This window comes from Thrips palmi, unplaced genomic scaffold, assembly GCF_012932325.1.
Source record: "Thrips palmi isolate BJ-2018 unplaced genomic scaffold, TpBJ-2018v1 HiC_scaffold_3, whole genome shotgun sequence".
NCBI lineage: Eukaryota > Metazoa > Arthropoda > Insecta > Thysanoptera > Thripidae > Thrips > Thrips palmi.
The window spans coordinates 4,712,599-4,738,572 of NW_023144630.1; the positions used below are offsets into that span (position 1 = coordinate 4,712,599).

The following is a 25,974-nucleotide window of genomic DNA, read 5'->3' on the forward strand; positions in this document are numbered from 1 at the left end:
AGGCGCGGGACGACTCCTGACCAGTGCAGTGGAACTTTCCGGGGCTCTAGGCGAGGGCCTTCCACTCCACTGTCGGCTGCTGCAGGAAGCCTGGGCCGTGGCGGCCGGGCGAGGGGGGGCCTGCAAGTGTCGAACAGCTGATAATTGGCCCAAGGCACAGGGAGCAAGGCGTGCTCCATTAACGCGGCTGCAGACTGCTTCCTAAAGCCCGCAGAATGGCCGTCCACGCTGGCCAGTGCTCTGAGACGTTCTTTTTCCAAAGGCAAAAATCACGCGACACTGCATTACTGTCCCCGTTGACCAGCACTAGAACCGACCGGGTCACTGCGGCCGCGTTCGGTCCGGCGCAGGCCGCGCAGGTCGGGCTTGGTCTAGCCAGGCCACACTGGCCGAGCGGTATAGCTCTCGACCTGCCAGACCTTACCCCTGTGAGGTAGGCAATTCGCCCTGCCCGCCTCACCTCTTGCCTTCTCCGGAGCGTCAGCGGCTCCTCTGCCCAGCCTCTGTCGCAGCGAAAACCACCAGGCCGCATAGGCCGGCGTAGCTTTACTCAGGCCGCTCAGGCCGACGCCCGTTTCGTTGGACCTGTGCGACCCGCAAGTCTAGCCATATGGGTCGCGCTGACCAGCTCTTACTCACATTAGGCCAGGCTGGTCGGGCCAACGCGTTGTAAATGCTCAGGTCGATTTTTTGCGTTTGGCCGGCCATTTTGCGGGCTTTACTGCTTCCCAACTATCGCTCTGTCTCTCTCGCACCCCTGCGGGACGCCCCGTGAGTGCGAGAGAGACAGCGCGACTCTCTTCAGAATCGGTCTGCTGGACGGCGTGACAAGTCGGACACGTTCCCTCCCGCCTCGGGAACCCAAATCCCTGGCCGGAGAAAAAAAGCGTCGACTTTTAGTTGTTTTTGTTCCCTCGCAAATTCGCCACCGGAAGCGGTCGAAAAAGCGCCGCGCCGCAGAGACCAATGGCACCAACCGAGGCGGCACTGTTACGTCGTGCCGACCGATGTTATTTCCAATTCACAGTGGACACGAGAGGGCGGCAATCAATCCTTACAGTAATCGTTGATTGTTTGGGGATTTCGAATGCAAACGGGGAATCAGAACATTGCCGCACTCGGCTACGATTCGGTTGGGTAGGTTGGTACAAGGCATAGGTAGTTGAACCGAAAAATTCAACATCAGTGAAGTCGGCGGCGGTTCGGAACGGTGAGATAAGTAATCGTTGCGATTGGACTGTGGATTTTCTGGAAATGTCAGACAGCTCGCTTTCTTCGTCTCGAAACTCGTAAGTCCGTCCGCAGATGCAGGGCCAGGGATCAAATCAGTGAGAGTGTGGTCGTGACTGTGAGGGCGTTTTGCAGCTACACCGATGCGGACTCCTCGCCGTCTCCGGCCGGGGCAGGGCTGGCAGGGCTGGCAGGGACCCCACGGACAGGCACCTCGGCCACAGCCGCAACCTCTTCCTCCGAGTCCGGCGGGACGTGGCGCATGTCGGACAGGGTGGACAGCGATGGCGAGTCGTCTTCATCGGGGGCAGTCGGGCACCCCAACGGGGATGATGGCGAGGACGACCCCGAGACCTCCGACACGGACTGCACGGACCGCGATGAGGTGCGCCCCCTCCCCTCCCCTCCCCTTCCTCACTTTCTTCTGACTCTGACTCCACTTTTTGCAGGTGATTCTGTCCGTTTTCTGGAAAAATGGGAAACTTGGTGGGGCATCATACAGCTTGCAAAATCCTGTGGTAAGTATTAACGTCTGGTGTAATATTCTTGAGCCAAGTCATTGTGTCTCTTTCTCTTACAGGTCTATTTACTCAACGATATTGCTGATGATTTCCATCTTGGCTTCAAAGTACTGCAAAGTCTATTCCTCCAAGTTCAGCCAACGTAAGTTGAGCAGCGAGACACAGTCTTACTGGTGTATTACAGTGTTCACAGGTGCTAGATTGAAATTATAATCTTTATTCATTCAGGCAAGTTTTAACATGCAAAACCATGCCACATCGCTTCATCTTGTTGCTGAACAATCTCTTGATAGGTGAAATGGAATCTTCAGATGAGACCCTCCATGGAAATTTTCATGTTCTTCCTGATGCAGAATTCAGTAAGTTTCTAATTGTTGTCATGAATTTTTTCTAATTCTAAATCTCATGATTTCTTGCCCCATATCCAATGTAGGAAACAACAACAGTTTGCGCCAAGTCTTTAATCTTAAACTGCCTGGAGAGCCAGAAGACTTACCAGAAGAGGAACACAAGCAGTTCATCCGGTCTTTGATAGACACAAGTCAAGACTCAATGATCAATGCCCTAGCACGTCTTCTCAAATACTTAACTAACAATCTAGCATGGCTCTGTCTGTCACATGCTCAAAGCCCAATACTTGGACTGAGAAACCTTTGCATGTGAGACATCCTACCTTCCTGGTTTTGTTTTACTGAATTTTTAACTTGATTGTGTTTTGAGTTTGAGTTGAGTTTACAGTGAGCAGCAGGTGTGGATAAATAGTGAAACTTACCACGCTCTTCAAATTTTCACCCACACTGCTCATCCATCCCTTTTCAAATGGACGCCAGATGCGCACAAAGAGGGATTCAGTATTTTTGGTCTGTTAAACCGCTGTAATTCCAAGCTAGGCAGCAAATTCTTGAGGTAAATTTATTGCTTTTGGACTTATTTTTCCCTTTGTTATTATCTTACGCTTATATTTCATGCGGTTTCAGAGGCACAATGCTTCAACCTACAACCAATATTCAGGAGCTTACCAAGAGACATGAAGTCATTAGATTTTGTATGGACCCAGCACACGAAGATGTTGTCAAAAAAATGCAAGAGTGCATTCGTCAAGTTCAGAGTATTTCTGTGAGGATCAACAACAATAGCATGTGCCATGACTTAAATTGAGGTTTTATTTTATTTTTAAATTCCAGGGAATGCTTCCAAGATTATTTGCGGCTCAGGCAACAATAGCACAATGGAAATCTTTGAGAAAGGTGTACTTATATTGATTTTCTGCTGCAATCCTTTAATGAACAGTGTCTAATTTAATCTTCTCTTCTGATAGACCAATCACAACATATTGCGGATCCGAGAAATATGCAGCCGATTTTCAAATACTGTCCCATTCTTTGAAAAGGTGTTTGTAATATTTTCTCTCAACTATCACTGACCATACAAGTTCTAAGGATGTTGAATGTTGAACCTTGTGTTTGTCCACAGGCAAGGTCTGTCATATCTGATGATTTGTATCGAGTTGGACATCTCATGGATCAAATCATCGATTTCCAGACTTCAGAACAGACTAAGCAATTTTGTGTTTTACCAGGAGTCGACAATGATTTAGATAAGAGTGAGTAGAACATGTGTTCACTTCATCAATCCAATCGGGTGTAATACTGCATTATTTTCCTTTTTTTTTGAATTTTTTTTCCCCCAGTGAAACACACTTATGCTAACTTAAGTGACATGATGATGGAATTATCTCCCATGGAGTTGCAAGACTTGCCAGACTATATTCCGGAATGTTCTGTAACATTTTTACCAGAAATAGGATTCTTACTGTCCATTGCTGAGTGGAAGAATGATCTCTCTGTGGAGGAGATGCATCTACCCGGCTTCAAATACAAAGTAATTTCTTATCAAAAGAAACAATTATTGTTACAAAATATCAGTATTGTATTTCTTTTCTCAATCCATTGGTTCCTTTAGTTTACAGCAAACAATACGATTTACTACAAGAGTCCTCGTTGCAGAGGTCAGCCTAATTCCTAGTTTGTATTAACTAATTCTTAGGTTCATGCACATAATGTGTTTTCTAAATTGGTTTACAGAGCTAGATTCTTCCTTGGGAGACATTTTTCTTCGCATAAGTGAATTGGAACTTCGCATCATGCTGCGACTGGTTCAGTATATACAGCAGCGCATAGATTCTCTCTTGGATTCAATGAGCTATGTTGGAGAATTGGACTGGTGATGTATCTTAACTTAATAGATCAATCGGAGTTAGTTTATGCACATAACTACTTACTTACTGTTTGCCCTTCCATTTCCAGTCTTATTGCCCTGGCTAGTGTTGCAAGGGAGTATGGCTATGTAAAACCAACTATGACCACAGGGCATGAAATTTTGATTGAGAAGGGACGTCACCCACTGCAGGTAATCTGGAAACTGTGGCAACGATAATCTTTACTCTTTCCATCTGATGTAATTTTAACTGGATGTTAATTTTACTCTCCGATAGGAATGCTATGTCAGCAACTATGTGCCAAATAATACATCTTCAAATTCGGAACATGGTTTGGTAAAAATTCTTACTGGACCCAATGCCAGTGGCAAAAGTGTTTATCTGAAACAAGTAGGATATTTGATAATTAAACTGCTGTAGTTAAAGAATGATGAAAATATTGATGAGCACTCTTTCATCATATTTCAGGTAGCAGTCATAGCGTATCTTGCTCACACAGGAAGCTTTGTGCCAGCAAGAAAAGCTGTTATTGGTGTACTGGATCAAATTCACACCAGAATACAAACAACAGAATCTGCTGCATCTCAACTTTCTGCATTTGTGATTGACTTAAGACAGGTACTTTTACTACCAAATAGCTGAAATTTTTTTATTTTTTTCTTAAATCTGTTTTTGTTTCCTTTTTTTTGTTTATAGATGAACACTGCTGTTTGTATGTCCACTAAATCATCTCTCCTTGTGATTGACGAATTTGGGAAAGGCACTTCAGAAGTGGACGGTCTTTCGCTCCTGGCCGCCTTTTTGAACCATCTGACCAGAAGAGGTCCAAGTAATTGTCCTCATGTTATTCTTTCCACTCATTTCCACCGTCTGATTGATTTGATAGAAGTTAGCCCTCTTGTGAAAGCACAGGCAAGTTAATAAACTTTGTAATACATAACACATAACATATTTTTCAGAAAAAGCTGAAAAAGTTCCTCAAATTTTCAGGTTTTAGAACACATTGTTTCTGATGGAGAACTGGTATACTTGTATCAGTTGAAGTCTGGCCAAATAAAATCAAGTTTGGCCATCGAGGTGGCAAAAGCTAATGGAATACCAGACCAGCAGATAAATAGGGCTCAGGAGGTAACAAATTTGTCTTGATTGATTTTATTGTGAGCGCCTCTATTCATTAAAAATACCCTATTCACTTTCCTCCTTGATGTTTTTGTTTAGGTGTTGAATGCTTTGAAAGGTGGTTTACCAATTAAGCCAATCAGTTCCCACAAAAAAATGCACCTATCAAAAACGTAAGTGAACTTGTTTGCTTTTTTATGTGGCAAGATAACAAATAAGCTCTGAGTATAATTTGTTTTTTTCCCAGGGAAGAAACTTGTGTTCAAGATTTCTCTGAAATGACAATCACATCAGATCAGAACATTGATGATATAAGGAAGACTATTTCTAATTTAAAGTGACAGTATTGTGATAGGCAGTTTCGTAATTAAGCAAACGAGATGTACTTGAAAGATCACAATCTTTATTAAACTTGAAACTTGATTAAACTTCTCTCACATATGTAAAAGATTAAAATTTGATGGATATATTTTTATTTCTTTCTTTTACTTTTGATAATGCCGAAGTGACAGCACACTCCCATGTTAGTTTACAAGCGAAAGGGGAGGAAGATAAGATATGATACCTACAATGTTTCACTTTTCACAATGTTCATGTTTCACTTTTCACAATGTTCATGTTCAACAAGCCACCTATTTTTCAATAGAACTGGCTCAATCAGGTTCCCTTCCCAAAAGATACTTCAATCCTAAAATTAAAATTGTACCTTACTTACAAATACAGTATCAGCAGAGGAAAACTTTCGGTGTTAAGTACTCTGAGTGCACCAACTCAAAACTAATAATATTCTTTTATCGAAGCACTTTGAAACATAAATTGTTAGTCTTAAGTAGACAGAGTTTGAAGGAGAAGTAGAAAACAGTGATCCATATGAATTAAAATTACTTTAAGAGATGTCACTCTAAATGAAATGGGAGGACATACAAACTTTCTGCAATTTATTAATAACTTGACAAACCAAATTTCAAAAGAATCTAGGCACAGAGACATTCTGCTTATTCCAAACTTATTGTTCTGCAAGACTTACATCTACAAATCACATTTGATGAATACCCAAAATGACACAAACTAGTCATTTCATCAATAATAGATTTCAGACAGAATATTTGTGTTCCTTTAGCTATTCCATTTCAAGGGTTGAGAAATAGAGTGGGAACCTGCCATTGACATCAGTTCGTACAGCCAATTGATTTTTCACACATCAAAAACAAATCATAACAATTGGGTAGAAATTAGCTTCAATTGAAGATAAGTACATGTAAATTAGAAAAATAATGTAAACCTTATATTGTGAGAAAACTTAGTAATTTAAACTAAACAACTATTTGCTGTAAACCACAAACTCACAATTCATAATGAAGCAAAATAAAGCAATAGAGTATAACTGAAGCAAAGTCACAGTGACATCTTCTAGACAGTTGAACAATAACAAACCTGTTTAAAGACTAGCAAAATGAAAAATCATAGAATACAATACTGACGCATTCTGACCCATTCAAATCAACCACCAACAGGGTAAGGTTTTCGGAAATTTCGTCAAGGATGTTCCAAAATGGGAACCAAGAACAGTTTCTGCTGCTATAAATGATCACTCAGTGAATTTGCTTCACTCAAAAGCAGCTTTGATTTTTAAGAAGCTACAAAATAAATTAATTCAGAAACAAAATAAAACGTACATTACTTAGGTTACAAGTACAAGAAGAAATTCCACACACCATGCACAATCTGCCTCCTTAAATAAAATTCTTTCATAATCAATATTGCACAGAATACATTTGACACAAATAAACAATACTTTCCAAAACGGAAAAAAAGACAACAGTAAAAATGACAAACAACAACAGACTACAACAACACAGAAGAAGACTTTCTGCAGAACAGACCATGTTTGTAAGGTTTCAATGAAATCCGTCACATACAGGGTTGAAATAGCTAAACTTTGTGCAATAGAAGAATAATCTAACATTCGTATTCCTTAATTTACTTACATAAAGGTTCATTTCACATTTCTTGGTGCCATAAATCAAACAGATATTTCTATTAAAAGAATCACAAGATTTTATTGTGATGTAATCGTCTAGGGAAAAAAACCAAACATTATCTAAAAGAAATTCTAATACCCTGCTTGAAACATGCAAGCTCTCAGAAAGAAAAATGTACAAAACAATAGCAAATGAGGCCATATTCTTAAGTAAACATAAGAACTCAATTCATTTGAGATATGCCTCATGCATGACTCCAAAAAAACAGCTCATATACTGAGCAAAATACACCTATCCAAGGTTCCAAAAAATCACTCTCCATCCCTGATAGAATGTACACACTTCAGGTACATTAATTTTTAACTGTTAAATAGAAATCGTTGTACAGTAAGGCTTTAAAAGTCTAATCCAAGCAACAAATTGACAATTTTTTGATTAGCACATTCTTGTGGACACACTGAGATTACACTCACTATGATGGGCAGGAGGGTAACTAGGTACTAAGCATTAAAAATGCTAATAGCTTATTGAACAGAAATAATGCACTAAAATCAGTATGCATCACAGATGCAGATCCTAGGACCCACCTGTGAATCACAACAAATGATGCACTACCTTGTCAGCAAACACAATTGAGCATTATAAATGTAATATGTATCTGAAAACCATTGATACATGGTACGGGGAGAGCAAGTAAAAATCAGATAGTTACCACAAACTGCTCCAACTCAAACTTCAGCAGGCTTGACAGGCTGTTGAGGAACAAAACTGACAACTTCCTCATACACAAGTTCTGGAATAAAAAAGAATTAGTTTGAATTTCATCTACCAATCCTAACACAAATCTAAGAGAAGAATTGCATTACAAGAGCATATTATACCTTTCCACTTTTCAACAGGAATTTCCATATCCTCAAAACTCTGGTCATACGCAGCAGAAACTGGTTCGTCAGATGGATCAGCGTATTGCTCCAGATATTTGTGGGCCAGAGCTTTTTCTGCAGTTATCCTCTTGTCTGCATCCAATTCCAGCATTTTTTCCAGAAGATCTATGGCTGAAAAGAAAATAGTCATAGCTATTAGTACAGGTTTTGAGCTTTAAAACAACTCATACTATTAAAGGTGAACTTACCTAATGGATTAGCACCCTTGAACACATCTTTGAACTCTTTCTTCTTCAACGCAGGAAGGGACTGTATGTAGTTGCGTGCCTGTCACCAAAAAAGACGTGTTCATACCTTATCAACCACATGATTCAACAAGCTATGGGTAGAAATAAGCCAATTAGATTGTAAGGGAAAAACTGTAATTTTTGGACAAACATGAGCACTATGTAAAATTTTAACAAAGATATTCCTTGGCAACATAATATGGTTCAAAAATCTTTAAATTTGCCATCCAGAGAATTTTTTGCATACCTCTTGACTTGTTATCTTTGAGAGAGTCTCCTCAGAAGGAGTTCCACAGAGCACTAGCACTCTTGTTAAGTGATCAATGTCTAAAAGCACAGTTAAGGATTGAAACCAATTGCCCCTACTCACCACACAACAACAACGACAAAACCACATGTCACATAACTAGAATGAATAAAAGGAAATGAAAGGCTGAAGCATTAAGAAAGAGGAGCATGGTTTAGGATGAGGATAGCATGCCTAATTACAAATGTCAGATGCACCCCAAACACTTACACTTCCAATAATAAAATAATTTTCACACACAGTCAAGTTCCAGGTTCCAATTAACAGCCTACATACACACTAGAGAGAACTCAGCAACTTCACACCAGAACGCAGCACCCCAGAGAAGGAGGCAAACCAGAAGCAGGACAAGCAAAATGAAGCACAGTGCAGTACAGCCATTAATTGTGTTAAGCACCAATGCACACAAACCAAACAAAAACTTTCTTTTTGTTTCCTGCCCCAAAGATAGTTATTTCTATGTGCCACTTACATGTTCACTGGTGATTTTCTTCATGAACTCATCTTTTGGAGTACCTAGGATCTCCATAATTAAATTCAATTGGTGAATATCTAAATATTCAGCTAAGGTAAAAACACAGAGGTTTCATGCAAAGTTGACTACCTACACTTTGATCAGAACAAGGAGTCCATGAGGTACTCTCAACAAAGCTCAGCTATTTGAATTAAAAACTAAAAATGAGTCTAGCAAAAGAGCGTAAATTAAAAATTACTAGAGTGATGTGTAAGTAAAGAGATTTGAGGCAGAAATAATGCTTTTCTCATATTTTCCAGCAGTTAATGAAAGAATGTGCTATAACTTCTCCCACATCTCAACAGAGACAAGTGCCAACATCCAGCCCAAAATTATCACAAAATTTTCAAGCTCATTTAAGTACAGCAGGTACAGAAAGGCTCTTTAGCTGTTCCAGTTCAAAAAAGGATACGGTCTGTTCCAGGGAAAAGAGTTCTTCCTGTCAGAAGTTCAGCCATGATGCATCCAACTGACCAGATGTCCACTGCAAGGAAACATCACACCCCATGACAAATCACATTCAAAAAGTGCATAATGACAACAAAAAAAAAACCTCAATCTCAATAAGCTTAGATTACCTGTTTGATTGTATCTCATCCAGTTCAGCATTATTTCTGGCGCCCTATACCACCGAGTGGCCACATATCCTGTCATTTCATTTTCAGTAGGTCGGGCTAAACCGAAGTCCAAGATTTTCAGTTCACAATCTTCATTTACGGCAATGTTGGATGGCTTCAAATCCTAATTATTAAATTTACATTAGGCTTGTAATAATACAAATAATACATACAGATAACTAGAACACAAAAATTTACCCGATGGATTATTCCTGCAGAATGAATGTACTTCAATCCTCGAAGAATCTGGTATACAAGGAACTGAACGTGCTCATCAGACAACCTCTGTGTGCGCACTATGTTATTCAGATCAGCTCCCATCAAGTGTGTAACAAGGTATCTGCAAAACATTTAAGATTTGGTTCAATGAACATTGATAAGGAAAAACAAGCCACATATGATAATGCGCCATTAAATTTAAATACATACACTTGGTTAAAATCAGCTAGAGTCGTTGCTGGGTGAAATACATCGAGCAAGCCAATAACCTGGCAAAAAAAGAAGGCAAAATTTATGCAACAATATTCAATGAGGAAATTAAAGCAAGCTAATTGAAACTTACATTTTCATGGTTCATGTGCTTCAACATGCGAAGCTCTCGATATGTCCGTTTAGCGTGGACAGCTGATTGAAAGGGGCGAGCTAATTTTTTAATAGCAACTTTGCAGCCCAAGACACTGTCCACAGCAGAACTGCAAATGTACAAGAGAAATCTCATCTTTATTAATTGAAAACCTCAAAAACCCAGACCCATAATACATTTAAGTTTAGGCCACAGAGAGCAAAACCAAGTTTATCACTTTGAAACTAATACTCCCAGTTCAAACAAAATTCGACAAATTGTAACATTTCTCAAGGTGATGCCATGAAAAAAAACTCAACTTCAATTCAATAAAGAAAACTGCATACTCAATCAAAGCACGAGACTTCTAGGCAAGAATGCCACGGAAAATAACCCAGTCAAGTTTTATTAAGGTGTAATGTCAAACTGTCAAGAAAATCCTGACACCCAATAATAATTACAGCCACTGTACTTTAACCTTAAAAAGATAACTTGTGTGTGCCAAACTATCAAATTTTGCGCTAAACCTGGAGGACACGCCAAGGACGTATCCTAGACTTACGCCTCCCGAGTGGGCAAGATCTACGCCGCGTCTTGTTCAACCCAAAGAACTGTAAACTTACCAAACTTGGCCATAGGCTCCCGATCCGACGGGGGTCAGCATTTGGTACCGCTCCGGCACTTCCCATTCCGTGCGATTGATTTCCACTTTGTAAAACTTCGGCATGGTGTTAGATTCGTCGGCTTGCATTGGCCGCGGCGACTGACAACGGGCCGTTTCGTTAAAACAAACCCAGTTTGCTCCTAGTCAGACGCCATTAGCCACATTTGTACACAGACGAAGCAAAGACGAGGACGAAACGACATGAGAAGAGAGATGAATGGCATGAATTCTGGGGAGTGGTGGGGGGAGGTGGGCGGGGCGGGAGTGTACCTTCCGCGAGGCTACGGTAACGATGAGAAATGAGTATGAAGTGAAAGGGGTGGATGAGGAAGATAAAAATTAACAGGGAAGGACCACACAAGCACTTTATCGCTTTTACATTTCTAAACTGCAGCGTGGGGAGTGGTATATCGGGTTGGGAGCGCTCTGGTGAAGACTCAAGACCACTAAATGGAAAGTTTCGACAGAGATATTTGAATAGTTCCCGCCACGCGTGCTGAAAAATCCTGGCCGAGGCCTGCTAGTGCTAGCCAAAGGTTCCCAGAGTATTTCTGTATGTCTCTATCCTTGCAAGGTTAGGTTGACGACGTACAAGTTGGAGAGCCTGCCGGCATATTTTGCGAAAAATCTCTGTGATTAATTTTGTTTATGGTGTTGCATCGGCGACCTGTTTCAGCCGAATTGTACTTGGATCTTAGTTGAGAATGGGAAAGGCCAAGAAAGGCAAGAATTTGGGCAAAGAAGATGATATGTAAGTGGTTTGTTGCACAATCTGTCTGCTTGCCATGCTCAGCTTAGAGGCTAAGCTCAACTGGTATAAATACCTCTTAGTTATGTTTTCTGGCATTATCTGCAGTACTGCATGATTTTATTGTGTCTACTACGTAAATTTTTAATTGTCATGTCAAAACTTCTTTGAATGGCCTCAGAGACTTCGTCACATCAGATGACATTTTGTGTGCTGTTAGGAGCCCTTGTTGCATTTTATGAAGCAACTGTAGCTGGGTATTAAGGAATATCTCATCAAAGTGCTTTCGGTCAGACGAAACTCGATCTTTTCATTCGTGTGATAATTTTGATTCACACTCAGTGAGAAACTTTTTTGATTACTGATTAGTAACATATGCTGACAGTTTTCTATTGTGCCATATTCCCAGACACTATTTGGAATGTTCAATTATTCCCATTTCTATTTACAGCAGTGACGGTGAAGTTGAAATGAAGACTTCTGATGAAAAGCCAGTGACTAAGAAAGCGTCCAAGAAGTTAGTGGCCATTTTGTCAAATGTCCTGTTTGTGTGTTGGTGTGTTCATTTGATTCTCATTGTTGCTTTTGTGATGCAGGGCTCAGGTTGAGGACTCTGACAATGAAGACCAGCCTGAAGTGAAAGTAAAGGATAAGAAGAAGAAAGGAAAGGTATTCATAATTTATTTTAATTTATTTTATTTTTTGTACTTAGTTTGACATTAGTTGGAAGACAAATTTTTAATCATCCGATTGTATTGCAGAAAGGACCTGTGTCTGACGAAGAGGTTAGCGATGATGAACCAAAACCAACTAAGAAGAAGGTATCAAAGAAGAAATCAAAAGCAACAGACAGTGAAAGTGAGAACGACAGTGATGACGTTCCCTCAAAATCAAAATCTAAGAAGTCGAAAAAGCTAAAGGATGAAAGTGACAGCGAAGAGGCAGACACAAAGAAGAGCAAAAAGGGCAAGAAAGGGAAAGCTGCAAATTCCAGTGACGAAGATGTCGGCCCAGTCAAATCTAGCTTTGCGCTTCTTTCTGTTGAGGACGGGGATTCCGATGAAGAGGCTGCCCCTCAACCTCCCTCTGACTCAGAACCAGAGGAAGTGAGTACCACATCAAAGGCCAAGAAGGGTGGCAAAGACGCCAAGCAAGGCAAAAAGAAGAAAAAGAAGAAGGACGAAGATGATGAGGATCTAGATGCCATGCTTGCAGACCTCGCCCTAGAATACGCAGGCGGCAAGAAGGAGGAGACGAATGTAGTCGAGGAAAGCGCGGGCAAGAAGAAGAAAAAGAAAGGTGCAAAGGGAGGAGAGGATACAGTTGCAGGTAAACAGCCTTAACTGTCAGTGAATTATTTAAGTTAGCACTCTGTCATATCTTATGCTGAGGTACCATTTCTTAGATGGCGATGATGCAGAAGCTTCGAGGGACCAACAGGAGGGCAACGATGAAGATGAAGCGGCTGAGGAAGGTGGAATGAAGACCGCTGCTCAGAAGAAAAAGGAAAAGAAGGAACGGCAAAAGCAGAAAGAGAAGGTTTGTAATAAATTGGGTTCTAATTCTAGTTCATTGTCTTGCATTTTGTTTCATGGATTAGTCTTTTTGTTCTTGTTCAGGAGGCAAAGGCTGCTAAAAGCAAAGGAAAGACTGACAAGAAAGAAGACGAAAAACCTGAAGTCGCAGATGAAGAACAAGAGGAGACTAAAGGTGTGACCTCTCATTTGTCATCATTTAAAGATGTAAAAGAAGTGGGTGAAAGGTATCATTTCTAACAGTCTGCATTATTAAATCACAGCCGCTGATAAAAAGAAGTCAAAAGGAAAGGATGGTAAGGAAAAGGATACTAAAGAAAAGGATGGGGATGATAAAAAAGGAAAAAAGGGACCTGCCAAAAAGACCATTGCTGCTATGCAAGAGGCTTTGAAACTGCTGCGCGAAGAGGAAGAGAAAGCAGAAAGGGAGGAGGAAGAACGCATAAAGCGGCTTGAAGCTGCAGAGGAAGCAAAGAAGGAAGCTGTAAGTAGAATAGATTTTTTCATTCTAATTTTTCTGCTGTGCGGTCTTTTTAAAATTCAATTTTTTATCATTCAAAATTTTTTATGCAGGCAAAGTTGGAGCAAGAACGCAGAGAGAAAAAGAAATTGAAAGAGAAAGAAAGGAAAGAGAGACTAAAGGCTGAAGGTAAACTTTTAACTCCTAAGGAAAAAGCTGCACGTGCAAGAGCTCAAGAGATGCTTGAAGCACGTAAAGCTCAGGGTTTTGATTTACCTAATGTTGGTGAAAAGAAGTTTGTTCGACCGGGCACAAGAGCGCGGCCTTCAAAAGTGAAATCCCAGACAAGTCAAGAAACAGGTTTGTGTGTGTGCATATGTGTTTAATGTGTTCTGTCCACGTTGATATGTGTCCAATAATAATTTGTTTGCTTTCTGCAGAAGATGCTACTCTTAAGGTTGAGGGTAGTGCAGAGACTGTTCAGGTGGAAATTGTTGACAAAAAAGATGACAAGCCAAAAGAGCCGGAAGACGATGTTAAAGACTCCTGGGACGCTGAATCCTCAGAGGAAGAAGAAGGTTTGCTTAACACTCTTTCACTTTATTCAAAATTGGTATTCAAAAGGGAATATCATTCTAAAACCTGTGGCTTAACTATCTTACCTTATCTTTGATAGAAATAACTGATCCAAAGAAGGAGAGTGCGGAACCTGTTAAGGAAACCAAGGATGATGATGAATCTTCTGCTGAGGAATCATCTGAAGAAGACAGTGGAAGTGAATCTGAAGAAGAAAGTAGTGACTCTTCTGATGAAAGTGAAGATGATGGAAGGACTGATGCTGAAAAGAAGAGGCAGAAAGCTTTAGCTAGAATACATGTAATTAATGATTATAAGAACTGTGGAAATAACTATGGAAGAATTTTTATATTTTATTTGGCACCTTTGATTTTCCTTTCAGAAACGCAGAGAAGATGCAGAAAAGAACCGCACAATTGATGTATTAAGAGCTGCTGTTGTTTGTGTTCTTGGACATGTAGATACTGGTACTGATTTTCTTTTCTAGTTTGAAGTATTGCTCCATTGTAATCATTGCAAGCCAGTTTATCAACCATTGTTTGTACTTTCTTAAGGAAAAACGAAGATCCTTGACAAGCTCAGGAGGACTAATGTACAGGATGGTGAAGCGGGGGGCATCACTCAGCAGATTGGAGCTACCAATGTTCCTGTAGAAGCTATTAGAGAGCAAGTCAGAATAGTTAAAGGGGTAAGTTGTATCTTTCTGAAAATTTTCACAACTGTCAATAATAGCATGGATTCTTCTCATTTTTATGTTCTTTTAATTTTGTCATTTTCAACCTGTTTTATTTACAGTTTGATGAAAATGACTTACGAATCCCTGGTCTTCTCATCATTGACACACCTGGCCATGAGTCCTTCTCAAATTTGAGAAATCGTGGTTCATCCCTCTGTGATATTGCCATTCTTGTAGTTGATATTATGCACGCCTTAGAACCTCAAACAATAGAATCAATTAACCTACTGAAAACCAAGAAAACTCCTTTTGTAGTTGCTCTAAACAAGATTGATAGGTAAGTCAAATTGTATACTTTTGATTCTGATGGATTTTTTGGAAACAGATTATTTCTTTGGATTCTTGTAGAATGAGGGGGTTACCGTGATTGATTGATGGCTAGATTGATTTTTTGTACCTGCTTAGGTTATACGACTGGCAAACTATGGCTCGAAAGGATGTACGTGATATTATCAAGGCTCAGCAAGCCAATACTCAGCTTGAGTTTGAGCAGCGAACTAAAGAAGTTATTTTACAATTTGCAGAACAGGTATAAGTTTACTTTTTGAATATTTTCTTGAAACCATTTATTTACTTGCATTATTCCTTCACTAAAATATTTTTGTTCAGGGTCTCAATGCTGCTCTTTTCTATGAAAATCCTGACCCCAGAAGTTACGTTTCTCTTGTACCTACTAGTGCTATTACTGGTGAGGGTATGGGCAATCTTCTGTCTCTTATTGTTGACAACTGTCAAAATATGCTTGCCAAGAGGCTTATGTACTCAGAAGACTTGCAGGTAAGTAAAATGTGAAGTGACCATAGCTATTTTGCTGAGAGTTTTGTTAGTTGCTGGATTCTTTATTTCTGTTTCTCCTTTCTAGGCCACTGTGTTGGAAGTAAAAGAAATTCGAGGTTTAGGTACAACAATTGATTGTATTCTGGTGAATGGTAGATTGAGAGAGGGTGACACAATGATAGTAGCAGGAACTGAGGGTCCCATTGTTACTCAGATCCGTTCCCTTCTGATGCCACAGCCCATGAAAGAATTGCGAGTGAAGGTAATAATGTTGTTGTTATTTTTTATTTGTTTTTCATTTTAAGGAAATGACAGTACTTGGTCTCTTATCTAATCGTTTATCTGAACTTGTTTCTTTAGAATCAATATGTGGAATACAAAGAAATTCAAGCCGCTCAGGGAGTTAAAATTGCTGCCAAGGAGCTGGAAAAGGCTATTGCGGGTTTGAATCTGCAAGTTGCCCAGAAACCTGATGAAGTTGAGATTTTAAAGGAAGAAGTGGCCCGAGATTTAAAATCTGCTCTGAGTCATGTGAAGTTGGCAGAACGTGGTGTTTATGTTCAAGCTTCAACTCTTGGATCTCTTGAAGCTCTTCTAGAATTTTTGAGAACATCCAAAATTCCTGTTAGTAGTCCACTTAGAACTGCTTTTTGTGTAGCTTTTGATAGAGAGCCTCATTTCATTAATCACAATTTTTTTAAATATTCTAGTATGCAAATATCCGCATTGGTCCAGTTGTTAAAAGAGATGTCATGAAAGCGTCAACTATGTTAGAGCATGAGAGCCAGTGAGTATTTTTTCTTGTTTTGTAGATACCTTGATTAATCCTTTTGTTTTAATGATGGTATAACTAATCTTTTTCAAACTTTTACTTTTACCTGTAGGTATGCAACCATCTTGGCATTTGATGTCAAGGTTGAAAAAGATGCACAGGAAATGGCTGACAGCGTTGGAGTTAAAATATTCCAAGCTGACATTATTTATCACTTGTTTGACAAATTCACTGCATACCGAGAAGAACTGAAGCAGCGGAAGCGAGATGAATTCAAGCACATTGCAGTATTCCCATGCAAACTCCGTGTTTTGCCTCAGGTACATACTAGAGTCGCACTACAGGACTCTAGTAAACAGAATGAAATACAGTATATTGTGAAAAATTAAATGAATTTTTTTCCCATTTGCAGTTTGTGTTTAATTCTCGTGATCCAATTGTGTGTGGAGTCATGGTGGAAGCTGGTATTGTCAGAGAGGGAACACCAATTTGTGTGCCCAGTAAAGATGTAAGTATTGATTATTTTTTAACCAACTTTATTAACACACACTGTCCTGCATTCTATTAATTACATTTTTGTTGGCTTTTAACCTGTTTGTCTCTTCTTTATTCTTAGTTTGTGGATGTTGGTATAGTCACGAGTGTAGAAATCAACCACAAGGCTGTTGATAGTGCCCGGAAGGGTATGGAGGTTTGTGTGAAAATTGAACCTGTGCCTGGTGAAGCTCCTAAAATGTTTGGAAGACACTTTGATGAAACTGATATGCTTGTTAGCAAGGTATGTGTTTCTGTTTCCTAGGTTCTTAATGTTTTCCATGTATGACACTAATGTTGCTTATTCTTGTAAATTATTTATGTTTTCTAGATAAGCAGGCAATCAATCGATGCTTGTAAAGACTATTTCCGTGATGACCTCAATAAGCAAGACTGGCAACTCATGGTAGAGCTGAAGAAAGTATTTGAAATTCTCTAGTAAGTAAACACATTTAGAACTATACAACCTATCGTCATTTCAGATCCTAACTTTGGTCTTTGTTGGCAGGTAATTTCAAGGATGCCGGCATCCTTTTTATCCTCTATGGTATTTCATAGAAGCTGCCTGAATGTAAAGTGTCCTCTGTTGAGGACTCTGGGAAACGCTATAAACTAGAATACATCTGTTTTGTCATAAGGTGTTTTAATTTATTTTTTCCCTTCCAAATTAATGTTTTTTTAAAAGGTGATTGGTAGACATCACATTCTATATTGTTAATCATCAAACCATTGTCACTGATGCATCTCAAGATCTGATATTGTTTGACTTTATCCTGCCATTTGTTGTTATGACACAGTTTATTAGCTGTACAGTATTTATTAAACGAATGATTTTACTGGGTTGTAGTTTCTTAAGTGTTTTCAAGAGTAAAACTTCTACGAGCCTGTGTGGTAGATATAGGCTGGTTAATGGAATAGATGTCTTCCGCATTGCTCTTCATTTCATTTGGATAATATTTAGCAGTAATGTAATGATAGTGCTTTATTTTTTGAGTGCATTGGTGACATTTATTCTCATACTCTCATGAAGTTTTAAGCAACTTTGCAGAAGTGGCCACTGCACATGAATTGTGACACACCATGAGTTCAACATATTCATTTTAAAATTAAAGGCAGTGTCAGTAAGAATGGTATGATGTATTCTCTATCACGGAAAACAATTTTTATGTGTGGTACAACTTAGCCACTATGGGTTTGCATTGGAATGGGGAATGTTATCATCTTAAAGTTTTCTTATGTTAATTGAAACTGTTTGTTAAATCTGTTTTTGAGACAGCCATTGGTTGAATTTGAAAAAAATGTTGATTATGCATAATGTCTATGAATAGAAATCTACATTGCCCTGTGAAATTTCTTCCCAAGTTGTTAGACTGGAGAGCACATTGTTGTTGTTTCATGAATTATAATGATTGTAATTTTAAGTGCCTCATAATCATTGTTAAAACTTCACAGGTAGCATCAAATTGTATATCCGTGTTCTATCTTTTATACTCAGAGTACTTAAAACTCCACACATTTTTGTATGTTAATTTCATCATTTTCTTGTTGTCAATCAATAGCCATATGTACCATGCAAAGAGAGATTCATGCTAGTTCAAATAAATTCATCCTCAATTTTTTTCTATGGAAATGAAATTTGTCTTGTCATTTGTCTCTACAAAAAATAATTATTCAGAAACTTGCATTTGGTTTTCTTGAGAAAAGGCATCATTCTGGATAGAACCGTGACATCAACAAGTGTCAACAAGTCTTTATCTCACTGCAAGATCGAATCCAAAGCCCCTCCATGTCTCAGCAATGTTTTCCCTCTTCCTTGACTTGAACAAGAGCTTTGAAATTTTTACAACTAGGAGATAAGAAATGAAAATCTAAAGAACTTGATTTAAATAAAACTCCGAGAAAAAGCATATTTTTTTTTTAGAAAGCATTCAACCCTTCTTGGGTGTGAGGTCTGTGAACCTTTCCTTTCACCTCTTCAACTCGTGACGAGTTAATGAGTTAGTGACAAATGTGCCAAGTAGACGGGCTGACCGCACCCTGCTTGTGGACCTAGGCAGTCCAGTCCTGTTCCTCGGGAGAATGCCGTCGAGGCGGGGCGGGGCGCGGCGGGGCGGGGAGCGGCGGCCCCGGATGGGACCAACAAGGAGTGGGAGCGGACGCGGCCCGGGCTGTCTGTGCATGTGAAATGATGACACTGCATTGCAGCCCGTCTGGCTGCCGAGCCGAGCGATTCCGAGGAGTCGGTTCGTCGCTCTGTCTCTCTCGCACGCACGGGGCTCTCCGTAAGGGTGCGAGAGAGACTGCGATCTTCTGAATGGCTCGGCTGAGTGGCTGAGCCAGCCTAGAGGCCAGGCGAGCCACAGTGGGCCAGAAGACCGGTGGAGGCGGCCAAAACTTGAGACGCGTTTTGAGCCCCAGAGTCGCTAAATGGGACTCGACACGAACGTGTGACCCAACCAATGGATTGCTCTCCGAACGAGGAATCCATTGGTGGGGTCACACGTTCGGTTCGAGTCCCATTCAGCGACTCTGGAGCTCAAAACGCGTCTAGAGTTTCGGCCGCCTCCACCGGTCTTCTGGCCCACTGTGCGAGCCGCGGCGTGCGACGCGACGCGCAGCAACGCGGAGCGGCACCGGAAGAGAACGCCAACAGCGGGGCGGTTCATTCGGAACATCCGGCCTTCTGGCCTCTGGGCCCTCTGGCCTCTGGGCCCTCTGGCCTCTGGGCCCTCTGGCCTCTGGGCCCTCTGGCCTCTGGGCCCTCTGGCCTCTGGGCCCTCTGGCCTCTGGGCCCTCTGGCCTCTGGGCCCTCTGGCCTCTGGGCCCTCTGGCCTCTGGGCCCTCTGGCCTCTGGGCCGGCCAGTGGTGCCAGCGGCCAGGCCTAGTTGGACTCAATCTAGGCGAGGCGGAAGGCGGAACACGCCCGGTCCGCGCGTCCGCGCCACTGTAGCCTAGAGTCCTCGAGCCCTGGCCAAGGCAGCGAAGGCAGCCTAGGCGAGCTAAGGTGGCTGGGGAAGTAGGACGGAGTAGAGCGGCGACTTGACAGCGCAGTCGGCTAGAGTCCTACACTCCGGGACTCGGGACTCGGCCAGCAGCGTAGGCAGCCTTCTGTCCCGGCCAGCCCCCCACTGGCTGCATCGCTCCGATTCCGAAACCCGAGCGTCACTTTCGTATTCGTCGCTCCGTCTCTCTCGCTCTCGTGGAGCCCGCAATGGGCGTTACCGCGGGAAGAGTCCAAGTCCAAACCGCAGGCAGGGATGGGGGTTGGGCTGCTGCAGTGTCTAGCGCCAGGACGCTCGCTCAGGGTCTCCAGTCTCCAGGGCCGCGTGGCGTCGCGCTGTCACGTGTCCTTCGGCCTCCGGACACACTGATAGATAGTTGTACCCTTGGCATGCCTTGGCGGTCCACAGTGGCCACAGCAGCAGGCCGTCTCTCTCGCACTCACGGGGCCTCGCGTGTGGGTGCGAGAGAGACAGAGCGGCAAAACGACTCACAGTCTGCAGACGACGGCACGGGGTCGCGGCTCGGCGAGGCTCGGCCCGACGGTGTGGGGGCGGCAGGGGCGGCTCCGGCGCTGGGGGTGGCTCGTGGGCGGCCGCGTGGAGGGGGGGGGGGGGGGGGGGGGGGGGGGTTGTCGCCGCGCCCGCCGCGTGGGAGTGAATGGGGGCGGCCGCTACTATCAGCCCCGCCACCCCCAGCGCCAACGCCCACCGCTCGGCTTGACTTGCTGAAACAAAAACCCGCGCCTCAAGGTCAGGATTTGAACCCGCGCCCTCCGCGCCCACGCCTTCCAGCTGTTCACGTGTATCGCCCCGCGTCGTCGCCCGAAGCCTCAGGCGAATGCCTGCGGAGCGCATTTGCAAGGTGTTGCACAGTGGGCCAGAGAGCTCCAGAGTAGCTCGAACCGAACGTGTGACCCCACCAATGGATTCCTCGTTCGGAGAGCAATCCATTGGTGGGGTCACACGTTCGGTTCGAGTCCCGTTTAGCGACTCTGGAGCTCACAACGCGCCCAGAGTTTCGGCCGCCTCCACCGGTCTTCTGGCTCACTGTGCGCCGTGCAGGTGCGGGCAGGCAGTCCCGGCGTGCGTCTAACACACTGCGTCCACGCCGTGCGTCCACGCCGTGCACACGCAGCGGCCGCGCCGACGCACCGACCGTGTGGGACGTGGTGGGCAGGGGAAGTGCCACGCATCCTGTCTGTCTGTCTGTCCGCCTGTCTGTCTGCCTGTCCGCGTGTCTCAAAGAGTTAAAGAGGCAGGGACTCTGTCCGCGGCGCGCTGAGTCGCGCGGCGTGCCCTACACGCGCCAGACTTGGGCGTGGCGGCTTGGCGGCCAGGCGGCAAGGCGCGGGGCAGAGTCCTACAGCGGGCCGGGGGGGCCGGGGTCGCACGAGGTCGAAGGGTGTGACAGAGACAGGTGGCACGGTGCGTTGCGGTGCGGGGGCCGACAGGCAACGGCCTGTCTTCAGCTTGATACCTAATTCATGGCAAGTGAGATGTCCACTCCCTACGGACATCCCTCCTCCCCCCCCCCCCGCTCACGACGACCCCTTTCGACCGCGTCCCCAGTGAGTGCGAGAGAGACAGAGCGACGAAACGGAGGACCGATTCCGTCTCTCTCGCACCAGAGCGTTGTTCGGCCCTGCGAGCGGCTAGGCTCTTCGCGGCCCTCCACTGTGGGCCAGAAGACCGGCGGAGGCGGCCAAAACTCTAGACGCGTTTTGAGCTCCAGAGTCGCTAGGGGACTCGAACCGAACGTGTGACCCCACCAATGGACTCCACGTCCTGAGAGCAGTCCATTGGTGCGGTCACACGTTCGGTTCGAGTCCCGCTCAGCGACTCTGGTGCTCAACGCGTCTCGAATTTTGGCTGCCTCCACCGGTCTTCTGGCCCACTGTGCGCCGCCACGCCGCCACGCTCGCAACGACCAAGGTATATTTAGCCCGGCAGGCGTGGCGCGGCGTGGCGCGGCGTGGCGGCAGGACGGCCAGTGCTCGTAGCGCTTCGCTTATGAATGCAGAAGATGATTAGACGTCCGCCCCGCCCCGCCCCGCCCCGCTCCGCGCTGCCCCGCCGGCCGCCACTCGCATTGCTAGAAAGAGACGCCATTTGTGGCGTTCGACGAGCCGCGCCTCGCGCCTCTCGGGCCGGACACCGGCCGGCTGGCTGGACACTCGAGACCCATTCAGAAAGCGCTCTGTCTCTCTCGCGCCTGTGCGCGACCGCGACGCCCCGGCAGGGAGAGAGCGACTCTGGGGGCAGCATACGGTGGGCCAGAAGACACGAAACTCTATAGATGCGTTTTGAGCTCCAGAGTCGCTAAATGGGACTCGAACCGAACGTGTGACCCCACCATTGAATTGCTCTCCGAACGAGGGATCGATTGGTGGGGTCACACGTTCGGTTCGAGTCCTGTTGAGCGACTCTGGGGCTCAAAACGCTTCTCGAGTGTTGGCCGCCTCCGCCGGTCTTCTGGCCCACTGTGCTGCAAGGCGAGAGGCTCGTCCACTCGGCGCCTTTGAGTCCGCGATGCGCCGCCCAGACGAGGCGAGGCAAGCCGAGGTGGTCGAGGCTCTCCAGGGTGGCGGGCTAGAGGCTAGCCGCTAGACGCTACGCGCGTTGGGCCAGGTTAGGGAGGGCGGTCTTCCCGGCACCTCCACGCCGTACCCTCCGAAAAACGGCGTCAAACTGCTGCTGGCGGCTGCATACTCACTCCCTCTCTCCCACTCACACGCACACACACGCACACACACGCACTCAAGAGGCGCGCGTGAAGCAGGACGGGATTGTGATGACATTTTGGTCCGGGAGGTCGACGGCCAGTCGAAGTGGCGGGGTGCGGCGGTGCGGCGGTGCGGCGGTGTGGCGGGCGTGGCGGTCTGGGTGCGGCCCGGTGGAGGGCCCACGACGCGGCCTGCGGAATGAATGGTGACGCCGTGGCGTGGCCTGGCGTGCCGTGCCTGCCGCCGCCACGCGTGTCCTTGCGAAGGTTAGCGTAAGGCAAAAACAAAACAGGCTGAGTCGTCGCCACGCCACGCCAGGCCGGGCCGGGCGGCGAGCCCTGCCCCTGGCGGCCCCTGGCGGCCCCCGGCTGCTTCACTTGGGCCCCCATGCCCCCGCAGCCCCCGCAGCCCCCGCCACGACCCGCAGAGCCGCCGCGCCGCGCCGGGGCCTGACCGGATGTGCCCCCCTCCCTCCCTCACCCACGCCCGCCTCGCCTTGCCTTGCCGCCTCGGCCGCCTTCTTGCGAGCGATGCGGCGAAGCAGGCGAAGCAGGCGAAGCGAGAGCCAAGCCGGCCCGACGCCGCACCGCCACGACCAAGGCACCAACGGCCTGCCAAAGGCCTGCCAAAGGACCGCCAGAGCACCAACGCACTGCTAACGACGTGGACTTCCAAAAGGGTTGGGCGGATGGGCTGGGCGCGGCCACCCGGCGACTCGGCGACGTGCATGCGGTACGCAGCCCCCCCCCTCTCTCCGCCTTCTGCCTTTCTCCTCGTGGACGGATTCCCCACCAGCCACGCCAGCCAGCCAGCCAAGCCGGAGAGGCCAATAATTCTCACATCCGCGTGTCGATTGCGAGGAAGTACCCCCTCCCCCTCCCCTCCCCTCCCCTCCCTGCGCTTCCGGCGGACAGAGGCCCCCCCCTCCCCTCCGCCCCGTCCCCACGTCGCCGCCTGTCCGCCGCTGAATTGAAGAGCAGTGCGGCTCGCCGGAAGTTCGCCCCCCTCCCCCTCAACCCACACTTTACCGCCCGCCCTCGCTCTTCCTCCCGGTGAATGAGACCCCCTCCCCCCTTTCTCCGCCCCGCCGCCACGGAGTGGAGTGGGCTGGTTCTTTGAGTTCTTTGCGCCCACAGCCTGGCAGGGCCTGGCAGGGCCCACAGCCGCCTAGACGGTGTCGTTTAGTACTCAGTCCCCAACAGGTAAAGTTATGACGGACGGACGACCGGCCGGCCGGGGATGGATGACTGGTGATGAATGCATGCATGGACGAATGAATGAATGGACGGACGAATGCATGATTGAATGAACGAATGACGGAACGAGGCTGATGAATGAATGAATCGACTGCATGAACGAATGCGCGAATGAAGCATGAAAGAATGCATGACGGAGGCGAAGGAAGGAAGGAATGAATGAGGAGCTACCGCGTATGAATTAATGATGAGGAATGATGATTTGGGCAGCGGAAGAAGGGAAGTGGGGGTGAGGCAGACTTCCGCCCCGGGCGTGCCCTGTGGGCCTGTGGGCCCTGTGGTCAGCCGGGGGAGGGGGGCAGAGGGGGACTGGGGGAGGGGGCACTGTGGGGGAAGGGGGAGGGACGCTAGTTCATTGGAAGGATGTGGTGAGTTGATCAGAACAGGGCAGTCATTTCCTCTGCTGCGCTCAGCCTGCAGCGATATAGGCTGCAACGGCTGCATAGATGAGGTCAAAGGTGGAGCAAGCCAGTGTCTCTGCCCGTCTGTCTGTCTGTCTGTCTGTCTGTCTGTCTGTCCGTCTCCGCACGCATGGCGCCGTATCCTCCAGCAGGCGTGCCGCGTGACGTGGGCGTGACGGAATGCATCGGCACCGCGCGCCTCACGCCTCGCGCATACTAAGACCACGAACCGACACGCCGCACTGGAAATAAAAAAAAAATTATTAAACTGCCTCTGGTATTGATGAGAAATTGAGAGGCGGCGTTTCGCTACCGCCCCGCTGCACAGTGGATTTGCCAGAAGACCGACGGAGGCGGCTAAAACTCTAGACGCGTTTTGAGCTCCAGAGTCGCTAAATGGGACTCGAAGCGAACGTGTGACCCCACCAATGGATTGCTCTCCGAACGAGGAATCCATTGGTGGGGTCACTCATTCGGTTCGAGTCCGGGTTAGCGACGCTGGAGCTCAAAACGCGCCTAGAGTTTCGGCCGCCTCCACCGGCCTTCTGGCCCAAGTTTACACGCCTAATGCCTAGTGTAACAGGCACTGCTACGTCGTGCCGGCAGGGCCCTGCAGCTCCGATAAGGAGAAGTACGTAGACACCGCGTCTCTGTCTCTCGCTCTCTTTCTCTCTCCTTCTTGCGAGTCGCGAATGCCGCGCCCTAGCGAGCCAGAGTGAGAGCGGGGGTTTCATAGGCCGTGCGACGCCATGCCATACTACGCCCCCTCTCTCTCTCTCTCTCTCTCTCTCTCTCTCTCTCTCTCTCTCTCTCTCTCTCTCTCTCTCTCTCTCTCTCTCCACCGCCACGCCGGCAAGGCGGCATAGGCTGCCATAGGCACGGCACCGCGAGCCTCATTCATGAGTCCATTCATTCATGCACGGCATCGCCCATTCATTCTCCCCCTCCCCCTCCCCCTTTTCTCGTGCCGACCACTTCCATTCGCGGCCGAGTGGCCGAGCTACGCGGAGCTACGCGGAGCTACGTGTGTACTCGGTGGATTTCAACAGAGCCAGGCGGGCAGGCGGGCAGGCAGGCAGGCAGGCAGGCGGGGCCGGTCGGCTGGCTGGCGCTTGGCTGGCTGCTAGACTAGACGCGGTCATCATGGCCGTTTGGAAATATCCGCTCCGCCGGCCTGGCTGGCCTGCCGGTGTAGGGCCTGCTGGCTGCTGCTGGCGTAGTTTCCAAGTCGACATGATGGCGTCGTTAGTTTGCGCGGACTTAGCCGGCCGCTTCGCTGTGCCTCGCTGTGCCTCGCTGTGCTTCGCTTCCTGCTGCAGCTCCAACAGTGCCTCCTCTCGGCCGCTGGCCGAAAGCGTCTCTCTGTCTCTCTAGCGCTCACAGTGCCCGCGAGCGCGCGGAGAGAGACAGATAGCGACGGAAACGCGCGCTGTTCGAACGGTTCGGAACAGCATGCACAGGCCCGACAGGCGCTTGCAGAGGTTATCTCGACTGGTAGTTTACGTACAGGCCCCGGCGGAAATTGCGTAATGCCAATGTGCCACTAGTC

General features: G+C 46.2%; 3 protein-coding genes across 4 annotated transcripts; 2 read left to right on the forward strand and 1 right to left on the reverse strand.

Moving 5' to 3' along the window:
* The first annotated feature begins 1,043 nt into the window (after window positions 1–1,043).
* On the forward strand, window positions 1,044–5,563 carry LOC117648067 (mutS protein homolog 5-like). The gene is made up of 21 exons (XM_034390234.1): window positions 1,044–1,289; window positions 1,366–1,615; window positions 1,680–1,748; window positions 1,811–1,893; window positions 1,980–2,110; window positions 2,185–2,410; window positions 2,490–2,657; window positions 2,729–2,867; window positions 2,936–2,998; window positions 3,070–3,141; window positions 3,225–3,354; window positions 3,442–3,632; window positions 3,714–3,759; window positions 3,836–3,974; window positions 4,058–4,160; window positions 4,246–4,359; window positions 4,438–4,587; window positions 4,666–4,881; window positions 4,960–5,097; window positions 5,188–5,261; window positions 5,336–5,563. Exons 1-21 carry the CDS (start codon window positions 1,255–1,257, stop codon window positions 5,427–5,429), a joined length of 2,631 nt encoding a protein of 876 aa, XP_034246125.1. The 5' UTR covers window positions 1,044–1,254; the 3' UTR covers window positions 5,430–5,563.
* Window positions 5,564–6,009: 446 nt separating this feature from the next.
* Window positions 6,010–11,123, reverse strand: LOC117648068 (mitogen-activated protein kinase p38b-like). Of its 2 annotated transcripts, none has more exons than XM_034390236.1 (10): window positions 10,865–11,123; window positions 10,242–10,371; window positions 10,109–10,167; window positions 9,878–10,019; window positions 9,641–9,803; window positions 9,475–9,546; window positions 8,489–8,568; window positions 8,203–8,281; window positions 7,952–8,125; window positions 6,010–7,863 (listed from the first exon to the last, which is right to left on the reverse strand). In XM_034390236.1, the coding sequence occupies exons 1-10, from the start codon at window positions 10,990–10,992 to the stop codon at window positions 7,799–7,801; spliced, it is 1,092 nt and encodes a 363-aa protein (XP_034246127.1). In that variant the 5' UTR covers window positions 10,993–11,123; the 3' UTR covers window positions 6,010–7,798. The 2 variants fall into 2 exon arrangements, with proteins under 2 accessions (XP_034246127.1, XP_034246126.1); XM_034390235.1 differs by lacking the exon at window positions 8,489–8,568 and adding an exon at window positions 9,021–9,100.
* Window positions 11,124–11,447: 324 nt separating this feature from the next.
* On the forward strand, window positions 11,448–18,678 carry LOC117648138 (eukaryotic translation initiation factor 5B). The gene is made up of 23 exons (XM_034390388.1): window positions 11,448–11,656; window positions 12,105–12,170; window positions 12,250–12,322; window positions 12,415–12,982; window positions 13,059–13,192; window positions 13,273–13,363; window positions 13,452–13,672; window positions 13,762–14,008; window positions 14,089–14,226; window positions 14,325–14,524; window positions 14,607–14,691; window positions 14,779–14,912; window positions 15,020–15,237; window positions 15,366–15,489; window positions 15,570–15,737; window positions 15,823–15,999; window positions 16,098–16,361; window positions 16,448–16,524; window positions 16,622–16,829; window positions 16,922–17,017; window positions 17,126–17,287; window positions 17,375–17,481; window positions 17,552–18,678. Coding segments are annotated over exons 1-23 (3,606 nt in total). The 5' UTR covers window positions 11,448–11,609; the 3' UTR covers window positions 17,553–18,678.
* Window positions 18,679–25,974: the final 7,296 nt, after the last annotated feature.